Consider the following 14,756-nt stretch of genomic DNA (forward strand, 5'->3'; position numbering starts at 1 on the left):
CAATTTTGCCTCCATTGCAGCTCCCCTGACTGACCTGACCAAGGGAGGGAGAACTGGCCTCATCAAATGGAGTGAAGGGGCTGAGGGGCATTCCAAAAGTTGAAAGTGGTCCTTTGTATACAACCAGTCTTGGTCACTCCCAATTATGCCAAAGAGTTTGTGGTACAGACAGATGCCTCAGATGTAGGGTTAGGGGCAGTCCTTTCACAGGTGATTGAAGGTGAGGAACATCCAGTCACGTACTTAAGTCGAAAGCTCACTCATGCAGAGAAAAATTACAGCATTGTAGAAAGGGAGTGTTTGGCCATCAAATGGGCTCTGGAGTCCCTACGATATTATTTGCTGGGCCGACAGTTTCGGTTGATTACTGACCACTCCCCGCTCACATGGATGTCTCAGGCTAAAGAGAGAAATGCCCGGGTTACGAGATGGTTCCTTACCTTACAAAATTTTAAATTTAAGGTTGAACACCGATCCGGTAAATTACAGGTGAATGCAGACGCTTTGTCCAGGACACATTGTATGGTGGCGAAAGGTGTTCGCCCCTATAGGTTCGAACAAAGGGGGAGGGTATGTAAGAAAGTGACAGGAAAAGTCCTGGAAGGACGCTATATCTCCCCCAGAGTTCTCTCATATGTGTGGTGAGTGAGGGCTTCCTATAGCTGTAGCAAAGCACCTAGCAGTTTAACCTCTTCTCATCCTACTGCAGGAAGGAGCTTTTGTGCACAGGTGGGAACAGTTAGGCCTAATCACAGGCCTATAAAGCCTCTCAGGACTTCAGTCCTGGGCAGTTCCTGGGGGAGAGTGGTGGAGCCAGGTCCTGTCCAGCCAAACTGATATCTGGTGAGACCAGTGGGTGCTCCACAGCTTGTATTTTTTGTTGATTTGTTTTGTCCGTGTGGTTGAAGCAAGTCACACGTATAGACAGAGTGCTTCTGTATAGTTAGTCAACTAGCCGGGCAGGTATTTGTGTTTCTGTTTTTGCTTGGAGTAAAGGCCTGTTTATTTTGTTTGCCAACACCTTTAAACTTTTTGTTGCAAAATAAACACACAGGGCTAAACCCTGTTGAACTGATTTTGGTGTCTGTCTCTGACTGTCTGGGTCCGCTGCTGCTACCGCTGAGCTTACCTCCCCCACTATATATATATATATATATATATATATATATATATATATATATACACACTAGCAGGAGGACGCCGCTTTGCACGGGTATATTGCATTTTATGTTTGTGTAGTGGCCACATAAAAATTGTCCAATTTTGCATTGGTGTATTTTGTATGTGGTTTGTGTGTATGTCCATAAGTGTCATGTGATTAAGTGTATCTCATTTTAGATATCAGAGAAAAACCTGTGGCTTGGTTCTGGTGCTGTATTTATTATATGAGCACCGTTCTGGTATTATACTTATGTTATTAGCTTGGTTCTGGTGCTGTATTTATTATACGAGCATGGTTCTGGTATTATACTTATGTTATTAGCTTGGCTCTGGTGCTGTATTTATGGCATGGGCTCGGTTCTGGTATTATACTTATGCTATTAGCTTGGTTCTGGTGCTGTATTTATTATATGAGTACAGTTCTGGTATTATACTTATGTTATTAGCTTGGCTCTGGTGCTGTATTTATGGCATGGGCTCGGTTCTGGTATTATACTTATGCTATTAGCTTGGTTCTGGTGCTGTATTTATTATATGAGCACGGTTCTGGTATTATACTTGGTTCTGGTGCTGTATTTATTATATGAGCACGGTTCTGGTATTATACTTGGTTCTGGTGCTGTATTTATTATATGAGCACGGTTCTGGTATTATACTTGGTTCTGGTGCTGTATTTATTATATGAGCACGGTTCTGGTATTATACTTGGTTCTGGTGCTGTATTTATTATATGAGCATGGTTCTGGTATTATACTTATGCTATTAGCTTGGCTCTGGTGCTGTATTTATGGCATGGGCTCGGTTCTGGTATTATACCTATGATGCTGAATGTGCACATTGGTCTACAATGGATGGGTTTAATGTAACGTAGTTCAGGTAGGCAGGAAATATTTCTGAAAGTAAGTCATACACTGCAGATTTTACTTAGCATTTACTTGTATGAGGTTGCATTCACATATGTACGGAGTAGCTATTAGTTTCCCAATGGAGTAGTGCACATGGGCCAGAGGGAAACTGATGCCAGAACACATCCCATAGTTTTCTATGGGATCAATTATGGCACAAGCGGCATCAGTTCTGGCACTGTATGGCCTCTGATCTGCGTCTCAGCCAGATGGAAAAGTGCTACCTGCAGTGTTTTTCCAACCGGCTGCTTAAAATTTCTGCAGTGCCGAATGTACGCTGGGTGCTGTGTGAAGATGGATGCGGCTGCCACCGATGGTTTACACAGTCTATGTACATTACCGTAACGGGGACATCTGCTGTCCAGACCCCTGCCTATTGGCACTTTCATTATGACAGCAGGCCGGAGTAACCTCCTCCGCCCGCTGTCCCTTTCCAATCCCCAATTCCCTGCACTGATAACCATCCCTGCTGCTTTCACACATGTGAGCCCAATCCCTGCTGTGGTAAGGGATGAGGACTTAGTGACAGTGGGTGGGAGGTCCTGGCTGCTGTTAATGTAAATTGTGTTGCCATTATTATGCGCAGTATAATGCCATATTAGTTTCACCCCGAACAGTATAATGCCATGTTAATGCCCCCTGCACAGTATAATGCCGTATTAGTTGCCCCCATACAGTATAACATTTTAACCCCCCCAAAGAGTGTAATGTCACATTAGTGCCCCCACACAATATAATGCCATGTTAGTCACCCCTGCATAGTACAATTCCAAGTTTATTGCCCCCTTAGATCCCATTCACACAGAGTAACGTGCCACGTGACCTGGCACGTATACGCCATGTGAGATTTTGCGGGCCGTATTCGCTCCCATTGATTTCAATGGGAGCATGGATCGTAAACGCCACGTTATTTTGCGGCCGTGATTTTACGGCCCGCAAAATCTCACACGGCGTATACGTACCAGGTCACGCGGTACGTTACTCCGTGTGAATGCACCCTTACAGTATAATACCACATTAACCCTCACACACAGTATAATGCCACAATTAGTACCCCCATCACTGTATAATGCCATGTTAGTCACACCCCGGCCTAATCCTAAACCTGAGGTTCGTCTTACAGTCAGAAGTGTCTTTTTGTCTGAAAAATACTGTAAATACTGGACTTGTTCAGCTCGGACCTTTAATTGGTAAATGGACCTTTATTAAAAGTAGATGGCTACCTCTGCTCTATTGGCAGTCTCGTGGCCCATCATGGTAAAAACTAAGGACAACTTATGGTTTTGGAGTAGAAATTTGTAAGGTTGATGGCAAGTGATGCATTTTTGTATGCTTAACTACACCCTGCCAGGCGACACTGAGAATACTGCTACATATATAGGGGAATATTTCTACTGTGCCTGAATCAGGCGAACTGCCATAAACATCTCAAAAATTGTGAAAAAATGTTGTACTTTATTAAATTTAACACATTAAAAATACACAATAATAAATGTACAGGGGATAGTACAAACCATATAATACATGGAGGTTAAGTTGTAATACTGCATCAAAGGCTGTAGGTATAACTCATGTTACATATATGTATATCAGATGTATTTCTGGGGTCAAGGTGGGGGGGCACACCGTTGGAAGGGGGATCGGGGGTATATATAGGGTATACGGGAATACACTGTCAGTGTATTCCATTCAGGATCCGGGGAAAGCTGGGTTGCAGCGATTGAGCCCGTCAGTGCCACGTTACACTGACAAGCTAAATGTCATGGTATATCTGTGCGTCTGAACAGCACTTCATTAGTTTAAACATGGTTTACATAGAATATATACACATAAATAGAATTAAGATCATGCAAGGTTACATTTACCTATAAGTAGACTTCCATGTACATGAACGCGCCCCGACGCGCGTTTCGCCACTACCGTGGCTTCGTCAGGGGGAAAAAAGATGATGATGATGATGATGATGATTTTTTCCCCCTGACGAAGCCACGGTAGTGGCGAAACGCGCGTCGGGGCGCGTTCATGTACATGGAGGTCTACTTATAGGTAAATGTAACCCTTCATGATCTTAATTCTATTTATGTGTATATACTATATGTAAACCATGTTTAAACTAATGAAGTGCTGTTCAGACGCACAGATATACCATGACATCTGATATATATATATATATATATATATATATATATATATACACACAGTCCTATGAAAAAGTTTGGGCACCCCTATTAATCTTAATCATTTTTAGTTCTAAATATTTTGGTGTTTGCAGCAGCCATTTCAGTTTGATATATCTAATAACTGATGGACACAGTAATATTTCAGGATTGAAATGAGGTTTATTGTACTAACAGAAAATGCGCAATATGCATTAAACCAAAATTTGACCGGTGCAAAAGTATGGGCACCTCAACAGAAAAGTGACATTAATATTTAGTAGATCCTCCTTTTGCAAAGATAACAGCCTCTAGTCGCTTCCTGTAGCTTTTAATCAGTTCCTGGATCCAGGATAAAGGTATTTTGGACAAACAATTCAAGTTCAGTTAAGTTAGATGGTCGCCGAGCATGGACAGCCCGCTTCAAATCATCCCACAGATGTTCAATGATATTCAGGTCTGGGGACTGGGATGGCCATTCCAGAACATTGTAATTGTTCCTCTGCATGAATGCCTGAGTTGATTTGGAGCAGTGTTTTGGATCATTGTCTTGCTGAAATCTCCATCCCCGGCGTAACTTCAACTTCGTCACTGATTCTTGAACATTATTCTCAAGAATCTGCTGATACTGAGTGGAATCCATGCGACTCTCAACTTTAACAAGATTCCCGATGCCGGCATTGGCCACACAGCCCCAAAGCATGATGGAACCTCCACCAAATTTTACAGTGGGTAGCATGTGTTTTTCTTGGAATGCTGTTTCTTTTTGGACGCCATGCATAACACCTTTTTTTTTATAACCAAACAACTCAATCTTTGTTTCCAAAATGAAGCTGCCTTGTCCAAATGTGCTTTTTCATACCTCAGGCAACTCTATTTGTGGCGTACGTGCAGAAACGGCTTCTTTCTCATCACTCTCCCATACAGCTTCTATTTGTGCAAAGTGCGCTGTATAGTTGACCGATGCACAGTGACACCATCTGCAGCAAGATGATGCTGCAGCTCTTTGGAGGTGGTCTGTGGATTGTCCTTGACTGTTCTCACCATTCTTCTTCTCTGCCTTTCTGATATTTTTCTTGGCCTGCCACTTCTGGGCTTAACAAGAACTGTCCCTGTGGTCTTCCATTTCCTTACTATGTTCCTCACAGTGGAAACTGACAGGTTAAATCTCTGAGACAACGTTTTGTATCCTTCCCCTGAACAACTATGTTGAACAATCTTTGTTTTCAGATCATTTGAGAGCGGGCTGTCCATGTTCGGCGACCATCAAACGTAACTGAACTTGAATTGTTTTGTAGAAAGAAATGGTCCAAAATACCTTCATCCAGGATCCAGGAACTGATTAAAAGCTACAGGAAGCGACTAGAGGCTGTTATCTTTGCAAAAGGAGGATCTACTAAATATTAATGTCACTTTTCTGTTGAGGTGCCCATATTTTTGCACCGGTCAAATTTTGGTTTAATGCATATTGCGCATTTTCTGTTAGTACAATAAACCTCATTTCAATCCTGAAATATTACTGTGTCCATCAGTTATTAGATATAGCAAACTGATATGGCTGCTGCAAACACCAAAATAGTTAGAACTAAAAATGATTAAGATTAATAGTGGTGCCCAAACTTTTTCATAGGACTGTATATATATATATATATATATATATATATATATATATATATATATATATATATATATAACATGAGTTATACCTACAGCCTTTGATGCAGTATTACAACTTAACCTCCATGTATTATATGGTTTGTACTATCCCCTGTACATTTATTATTGTGTATTTTTAATGTTAAATTTAATAAAGTACAACATTTTTTCACAATTTTTGAGATGTTTATGGCAGTTCGCCTGATTCAGGCACAGTAGAAATATTCATATAGTTCTGCCCCTTTTTTGCCCTAGTTTTTTGTGTATATTATATATAGGGGAACCCACCCCTACCCCGTATTGTATTATCAGCATTATCACGTATGTCGGTGAGGGCAAAAACGCTACAGCTTTTGGACATATGCAGATAGAGCAGGTTGGACAATAGTCATCACCATGGTGCCATAGCAATGGTAAATGAGATCGGCATCAGCTGGGGACATTGTAGCAAGCAGAGAAGAGAATTATTATATGCAAAACGATCAAACAAGCGACATGACTTACCCTCGCACGATGATTTCCTTTTTCTGCGACCGTGCGACCTGTTGTATGGTAATGCTGCACCTGACGTTGGCATGAATGAAACTGAAAAAAATAAAAGAAAAACAATCTAAAAATATTAAAAATGGACAATCCTATTATATGAACATTAATATGGCTAGTTCTTTTATAAGGCACCGATATCATATGCAAGATCTAAATCTAATATATAGGCGCCAGTTCTTTGGCATCAGCACTGATATGGCTGATGTTATTCTATAAGCACTGTTATTGCCATTTTTTCTAGGAGCACTGGATATGGGTAGTCATATAATAGAAGCACTGATATGCCAGTCATTATTACAGAAGCACTTATATAGCTTGTTTTATTATATGGGGATTGATAACATCAGTTCCATTGTATAAGCTTTGGCCAGTTCCATTTTTTAAGCACTGCTATGGCCAACCATATTATATAACCATTGATATGGCAATTTCTAGTGTAGGAACACTTATATGTATTGAGCTGTTATGTGGGCAGTGATGTGGGCAGATCTCCAATTTCATATTATAAGCTAGGGGTCCTCCAACTACAGTCCACGGGCCACATGTGGCCCGCCGAGGTCATTTGTCCAGCCCGCCATATGTGGCCCGCGTGTTATCGTCCGGATCGCTCAATAATGGGGAATCCGATACAGGTAATACAGAGTGTGTGTGTGTGGGGTGGTGTACTGAGGAGCATATAATACTGGGGGGGGGGGTATTGAGGAGCATATAATACTGTGTGTGTGGGGAGGGGCGTAATGAGGAGCATATAATACTGTGTGTGTGGGGAGGGGCGTAATGAGGAGCATATAATACTGTGTGTGGCGGGAGGGGCGTAATGAGGAGCATATAATACTGTTTGGGAGGGGCGTACTGAGGAGCATATAATACTATGTGGGGGCATACTGTGGAGCATATAATACTATGTGGGGGCATACTGTGGAGCAAATAATCTTTTTTTTTTTTTTTTTTTTTTTTAAACTATTTTTAGTTTGAGGGACAGTGAACTGGCCCCCTATTTGAAAAGTTTGAGGACTCCTGTTATAAACTTTGATATGGCCAACCATACTATATAAGCACTGGTATGGCAGGTTCTATATGGACTTTGCTATGCCTTTTACATGTGCAACATACTTGGTATTTTATGTAATATAACAGCACTACCACACATCCTAGTGCAAACACGACAGTATAGAATTCAGTACGTGGAGCAAGGATGTCTCTTCGTACTGGAGGACCTTCCACTGGAGTCTTGGTGTCCTTATTAACAGCGACAAAGGCAGTGAGTGAGGAGATGACTCGAGACTGTAGACTGGTCTCTAGGATCCTCTTCTTCACCTCCTCAGACCTTGAGTCCTTTCCACTTTCCAGCTTAGAGATCAGAGACTTGGCTGCCAGTCTATGGATGGTGGGTCTAAGAGAAGAAAGGAAGTTAGCAGGTCCTCTGGTTTCTTTCATACCAAACTTGTTTGGATAGAACTGTAAGTGCTACTCTGGGGTCTCATATGATTCCATAGTATAATAAGTGGAGGCCCAGAGGAGGTGAGGAAAAATAACACACACTTATACTCACCATGCCTCACTTCTGCATATCTTTGTGATATCATGCAGTCCCCTGACATTCCTTTTTCTGGTCATGACAGTCAACTAATCCCATGTGACTGCTGGGCCCTAATCAGAGGCCATGGCTGTGACCCCAGGACACATGACATCAACCAGGGTCCACAAGAGGCCTGAAGAGGATACAGGGAAAATGCTGGACATTCAAGAGAGGTAAGGCAAGGTAAGTATAAGCGAGAGTCTATTTATCAGCCACAGAAACTAACTTCACTGATTGCTCAGTAATGGTGGGGGCTAGAGACAAAATTCTAGCTGTCCTCAAATCAGTTGTAAAGGAGTTGATATAGGTGATGAGAGGTCCTCTTTAAAGACTCCTCCAGGTGCTCCATCTTTGATGTATCTTAAAGCTGTATTATACTATATCACTGGCCGTCCATCAGGCTGCTCCAGTACTGCAGATGATCCTGCTCTATAATCTCTCCTCTCTATGTCTGTCAGTCCTACCGAAACATTTCCCTTCGTGTTTTTACATCTGTCGGGTTGTTGGTGTTCACATTAATTCTTCGTATCACTTCAGTATTTGTGTTTTTCTATTTCTCTGTGAATTCTCCTTAAATTACCTTTCAGATTTCTCAACTTTAAGAGGGAAAGTAATGGCGTTCTTCAAAAGTTCATCCTTAAAGTGGTACTGCAGGCAAACCTCACCCTCCGCGTCAGCCTCCACCTGAGATATAGAAGAGTAAGATTTAGGGTAAATTCACAAAGAGTTTTTTTGCAAGGCGGATGAATGGAAGGCAGAAAAATGCGCTAGCCTCCCATTTATACCAATGGCCTTTGTGTGGTGGATGCCACCTGTGGAGAGGTCCTGACATCTTTTTTTTTGCTACTGACTCTTGTAAAAATGAATTGGAGAATCTGGAGTTGTTTTCGATTCTATGTGAACACGCCCTTACGGAGTCACCAATGGTTACATTATAAATCATGAACATAGCCAAGTGCTTGAGGGGATTTGAATATATTTACCGTATTTTTCGGACTATAAGACGCACCTAGGTTTTAGAGGAGGAAAATAGGGGAAAAAAAATTTGAAGCAAAAAATGGTAAAATATTTAATATAATGGGAGTTGTAGTTTTGCAACAGCTGCAAGGCCACATTGACAGGTGACCCTGCAGCTGTACGAGGATGCATAGAGTGGGTTTTTTTCCGGGGCCAGAAGTACTTTTTAGTTATACCATTTTGGGGAATATCTATTGCTTAGATCACCTTGTATTGAAAAAAAACCCAGTGGTTTATGAAATATGATTTTCTACTTTTATATATATATTCTAGGGACAGGAGGTGATTTAGAACTTTTATTTATTTCATATTCTTAAAGCTTTTTTTTTTTTTTTTTTTTTTACTATTTTATTCCCCCCCGGGGGCTTGAACCTGCGGTCACTTGATCGCAAGTCCCATAGACGGCAATACAATTGTATTGCCGTCTATGGGACATTCTGTCTATTAGTATTACGGCTGGTCATAGAGACCAGCCGCAATACTAATATAGCCGTGACAGGCCGGGGAGCCTCATTAGGCTCCCGGCTGTCACCCGGACAGGTCGGCTCCTGCGATATCGCCGCGCAGGAGCCGGCCTGCAACTCTACAGGTACGGGGCCGGTGGGGACCGGCCCCGGGGGAGAAGGGGCCGCCAATACAGACTACAGACCCGGCATCCGCTGTACTAGAGAGGCGGATGCCGGGGAGGGATAGACGCCGGGGCCTGAGACATCGCTACGATCCTCTGCCCTGCCTGAAGCCAGCGGCGGGGGGACGGAGGAGCGGAATAGCATCACTCCTCCCGCTGCTGGCTTCATACAGGGCAGAGGATCGTAGCGATGTCTCAGGCCCCGGCGTCTATCCCTCCCCGGCATCCGCCTCTCTATTACGGCGGGTGCCAGGCCAGGCACATTCAGACTATAAGACGCACCCTTCTTTTCCCCCAAAATTTTGGGGAAAAAAAGTGCGTCTTATAGTCCGAAAAATACGTCCAATAATAATAATAAAAATAAGTCCAACAGATATAAAAAATATAATGTGTAAAATATATATGCTTCGTGAGTCATGAGAGGGTCCAAGCTAAAGATGGGAATGAGCAAAGATCCGCAATGGTTGTTATAGATGGCATCAATAGCGTAAGTACCTCCATAGCAGTCACAGGGCACCCAATTTCTTTTAATAGGCCATTATCTGCTAGAGCAAGGGTAGGGAACGTACGGCTCTCCAGCTGTTGCAAAACTACAACTCCCAGCGAGCATACTTGCTCTGCTGTTCTTGGAACTCCTATTGAAGTGAATGGAGCATGATGGGAGTTGTAGTTTCACAGCAGCTGGAGAGCCGAAGGTTCCCTACCCCTGTGCTAGAGTAACCCCAGCAGATAATAGGCCCCCCGTATCTTATATCACATCAGGTTTATGAAGACTTGTGTTTCCTATGCCAGCCATCATATCCCCTGCACCACAAGAGGAAACTCTTCATTTATGAGGAAGTGCATGTCTCTGCATAAATCAGGAGCAACCTCCACTGGGCTACTCCATCCAGGCCTCTTTGACCTCCAGAAAAAAGTTGTAAAATATTTGCATCTTTTTGCCTTGTAAACCAGGAAATTGGAATACATGGGATAATAAATCTGCCCCTATGTTACCTACCTTTCCTTTCAGTTGAGCATAGATAATGGACTTTTGACCCTGGAAGATGGCAGTGGGGACTTTAGACAGGAGAATGGCTTCCATACCAGAAGGAAGAGACCACGTCAGTGAGACATTCTTCACAGTGGGCTGTAAGGAACATTTCAGAGCTCGAAGAACCTAGTAAAATTAAAATGGAAAATAGACCATATATTACATACATAATGAGAAAATCTGCCATTTCAGGAAGCACCGGCTGACTATCTAGTGTGTATGGGGGTCTCCTGAGTCTCCCCTGATACCAAATGTTGGCGGAGATAAAAATCTGGTTAACAACTCACTGGGTATACAGCTACAAAGCAGACCAAGGTGTATGCCCTATGTGTCATCTACAGGGAATGTAGTTGTCCATGTAGTGGACCACCAATACACTAACTGAATATTGGTTTGTCCCTCCCTCTGCTACATTATGGCCATGGCTGTGAAGGGCAGTGAAAAGCACTGGGTGGCACTGGTGGCAGTGGGTGGCACTGGTACTAAACATAGCTGTAGCAACTAAGCCATGGCACCACATGGAAACTGCAATACTGGAGTCGATCACCACCTCCAAAAATGTTAATGAGGTGTGATAATTGGTTGCCATGAAAATCAGGAGCCTACCTTAGGCCCCCAGGTGAATCAATACATATCTTCTATTACACCCTGTCACAGGGAAGGGGTGTAATAGAAGTGCGCTATATGTACAGTATAGTGTGACCAACTTCCCTTGGTCACATGTGAAAATAAAGAAACCAAAAAAAAAAAACTATATCAGGTACTCCAACATCTGAAAATGCCCAAACTATCAAAATACAATAAATATTTAATCAGTAACAGAAAATAAAAATCTAAATATGTAAATCTCTTTTTGCTCATTTCTATCCCCAAAAAATTGAACAAGTAATCATAAAAAAAAAAATCACGGAGCCACTGAAAATTACAGGTTGTCCCACAAAAAATGAGAACTTACACAGTATTGCGGATGGAAATTTAAAAAAATTATGGAAGTCAGAATATGGTGTAAAGTCTGTCTATGGGCAACCTTTAATCCTGTTTTTTTTTTAAGATTGTGTGTTCATCGATAATGGCGCACATGTGAACAAATACTAAAATGATATCTGTTGTACCCAGATACAATGCCCATTCATGCTAATGACAACCATACAGTCAGGAGGAAGCCTAACCAAGATGGCCAGGACTTACCTTGGTTTGCATTCTGTCTTTGCCGTTGATGAACTCAGATATTCCACCTCCTGCTCTGGCCACGCCTTTCATGAGGGATGTAGAGGCGCCTTCACCGATCCCAAATGTGAAGCATCTACACAGAAATAGAAGCTCACAATGTGATATGTCATATAATTCAGCCATAGTGGAATATATTGTCCTTTACCTTACTACAGTCATAAGTTAATTATTGATATTACCGGTGATTATGAGCGTTTTTCTGGACTTCATCGATCACTTGTTTTGTGTTCCCGACCTCACCATCAGTGAAGAGGAAAACCTTAGACCATAAATATAAAGATCTCAGATTTATCACAGACTAGAAAATTATTATAATGGGGTCTGTGTGCTTTCCACGTATCATCATCACGATCTACTTTTCTTTCCGCATGTTCCGAGCGGGCAGCGTGCAGAGAGCACATGGACCCCATTATAGTCCGTGGCACACCGCTTTCCAGTGCGTTTGGTATTCCATTCAGGGGGGTCCCCATGCGGACGTCCCCCCCTGCCGAACAGATTACTAAAGCAGATGTCAACGAGGCCTTAGGACTTTTGTAAGGGCTGGCACAGTGGAGGTAATTTATTTAGACTGGCTCCTTCTCCATCAGTCTTAATTCATTACTTCACCGGCACAAGATGCCCCTGAATTAAGAGGCTCCAACTTCTTAATAATTCTGTTGCACCTTTTGAGGTTCCATGAGTCAAAATTGAAGTCTTCACCAATCAGGGACTGGCTTAGATTTCCGATATAACTCACGACATTTTGGGTATAACTCACATTACCTGTCTTGGGTGGTCTGGTCTTTCAGCAGTATCATAGATTTTCAATAAGGGTCTCAGGATTTCTGTTCCCCCAAAGTCAGCCTTCATCTCCTTGACCTTCTTGATGGCTTCTTCCATGGATTGTTGTGTATACTCCTTACTCTCCCTAAAGTATATAAATACCTAAAGTAATGAGCGTCTAAGAAATGCGCGAATAGAACAAAATTATTGACTCCATATTGACTCCATATTGTCAATTGGTGGAGCCTGCATGATGATAAGCCACCAAGGTGAGTGTTATTGTATAGGAAATTGCAAAAGTATAGCCTAACCCTGATCCAAAAAGTAAAAAAAAATGTGTGTACATATATATTTATATACAAAAAAAATTGTACCAAAAGGAATGTATAATAAACTCACGTGAAGAAAGATTCAAAATGGGAACCAAATCCAAAGATATTAAAGTAACACCCAAGAGGCAAACTCTTCAATAGAAGGACCAGGGTCTCCTGGATAAGAGGAAAAAAACAGTGTGATGATGGAAATAAGAAATACCATGGTAGCCAAGTCTCCTCTCGCATAATAAGGTATGTGGACTCTTGCTCAAAAATTTCAAAATGGCTACTAAGTAGATGGTGCCCTGGAATCAGTCACTAACCTTAGCACTGTCAATACGTTGGGGGGCATTTGGCTCTGAATTCATTGGCGATTCCATACTCGCAGATTGGTCCACCACGAAGATAAATTCTCCACTGTTTGTCTGTTCCTGCGCAGTTGGGATACTGGGATAAAAGTTAAACATGGCGACAGACTCGGTCATTAAAGATCCTAAAAAAAACAGGATAACAAGAAACCAGTTACGGCAGGTTCACACCAGTGCCCAGTCTTTTTCTTAACCGGACAAAACGTCCGGCGTGTCTGACTTTGTGTCCGGTTAAAAAAAACGGTTTCGCCGTGGAGAGGCACAAGACACTCATGGGCGGACACTTTGCAAAGTGCAAACTTTGCAAGTGAATGGGTTTGAAAACTGACCGCCGGGCTTCAAACTCTTTGCTTCTTCTTCCGGCGCTGGCTTTAAAATTCTAGGCCCTGGTAAGCCAACTGCGCATGCCTGCCAGCCACAAAAAAGTGGCTGCTTACAATACTGTGTAAGCGGCCATTTTTTTGTGGCTGGCGGGCATGCGCAGATGGCTTTGCCCTAGGCCCGAGGCCTAGAAGTTTGAAGCCAGCACTGGAAGAAGACTCGAAGAGAGGCCGTTCCTGAAGAAGATGGAGGCGGCGCTGAAGAGTTATTTCGCAGCATCGGGGACGCCCCCAGTGCTGTTTGAGTGCTGGGGCCTGCCCCCAGTGCTGCGAGAGAACTTATTTGCATACCGACGAAAACCGGGATTTATACCAAAAAGCAGCGCGGACAAGACATCTAAAGGTAGGAGAAGAATAGCCTTTCTTTAGGCTATTCCTATGTGTTAGTCACAAAAAAGTGCATTTTAATGATAGGATCCCTTTAAAAGGAAGAAACAAAAAAAGACATACCCATCCCCAGCATTCAGTTATCCGGTTCCTTTTCCCTTCGGTGGCAGGCCTCGCTGAGAGGTTCACATGACAGCTGACATGAATCAATGTTCTCAGTGATTGCTGGTTAGGAACCTGTGAGTGACATCACTGATCATGATCTAGAGACCTCTGGGGCCACTGGTTGGTCTCTGCAGGCATGTGAGCCCTCTGCCTCTGGAGTGGTGAAGGGAAGGGGAATGGGATGGAAAAATGGAGTGCTGGGGATAGGTGAGTAGGTCTTCTTGTTGTTTTACACCCACCCCAGCCTCCCATGAATTTGTTCTAAACCATGGACAACCCCTTTGAAGTGGCAGTTTGCTTTAGGAAAGGCCATACTCTTTTGATAATAAAATGATCAACAAGTGTCCCTCTGCTGGGACTCTCATGGATGAGTGTCAACAGGAAGGCAGACTTTAATGGCCGACACATTTGAATTGGGGTATTCACATGACCGATATTGTTCTACTTTTGCCCATTTTCACAGATGCCTCAGTTGACTCAAGTCTATGAGAGATTCATGAAAACAGGTGCACCACGGATGCAAAATGGC

At 42.7% G+C, this 14,756-nt stretch overlaps 1 protein-coding gene across 2 annotated transcripts in view; it reads right to left on the reverse strand.

Moving 5' to 3' along the window:
- LOC142198396 (von Willebrand factor A domain-containing protein 5A-like) overlaps window positions 1–14,756 on the reverse strand; it is a 61,241-nt gene that overhangs the window by 14,628 nt on the left and 31,857 nt on the right. For both annotated transcript variants that reach the window (XM_075269436.1, XM_075269428.1), the window contains exons 7-15: window positions 13,311–13,480; window positions 13,073–13,161; window positions 12,674–12,818; window positions 12,091–12,170; window positions 11,870–11,984; window positions 10,649–10,807; window positions 8,584–8,687; window positions 7,609–7,817; window positions 6,383–6,463 (exon numbers count right to left, since the gene is read on the reverse strand). In XM_075269436.1, coding sequence (XP_075125537.1) covers window positions 6,383–6,463; window positions 7,609–7,817; window positions 8,584–8,687; window positions 10,649–10,807; window positions 11,870–11,984; window positions 12,091–12,170; window positions 12,674–12,818; window positions 13,073–13,161; window positions 13,311–13,480 — 1,152 coding nt within the window. The remainder of the gene's footprint in view (window positions 1–6,382; window positions 6,464–7,608; window positions 7,818–8,583; window positions 8,688–10,648; window positions 10,808–11,869; window positions 11,985–12,090; window positions 12,171–12,673; window positions 12,819–13,072; window positions 13,162–13,310; window positions 13,481–14,756) is intronic.

The sequence above is a fragment of the Leptodactylus fuscus genome, chromosome 1 (genome assembly GCF_031893055.1).
Source record: "Leptodactylus fuscus isolate aLepFus1 chromosome 1, aLepFus1.hap2, whole genome shotgun sequence".
Taxonomy (NCBI): domain Eukaryota; kingdom Metazoa; phylum Chordata; class Amphibia; order Anura; family Leptodactylidae; genus Leptodactylus; species Leptodactylus fuscus.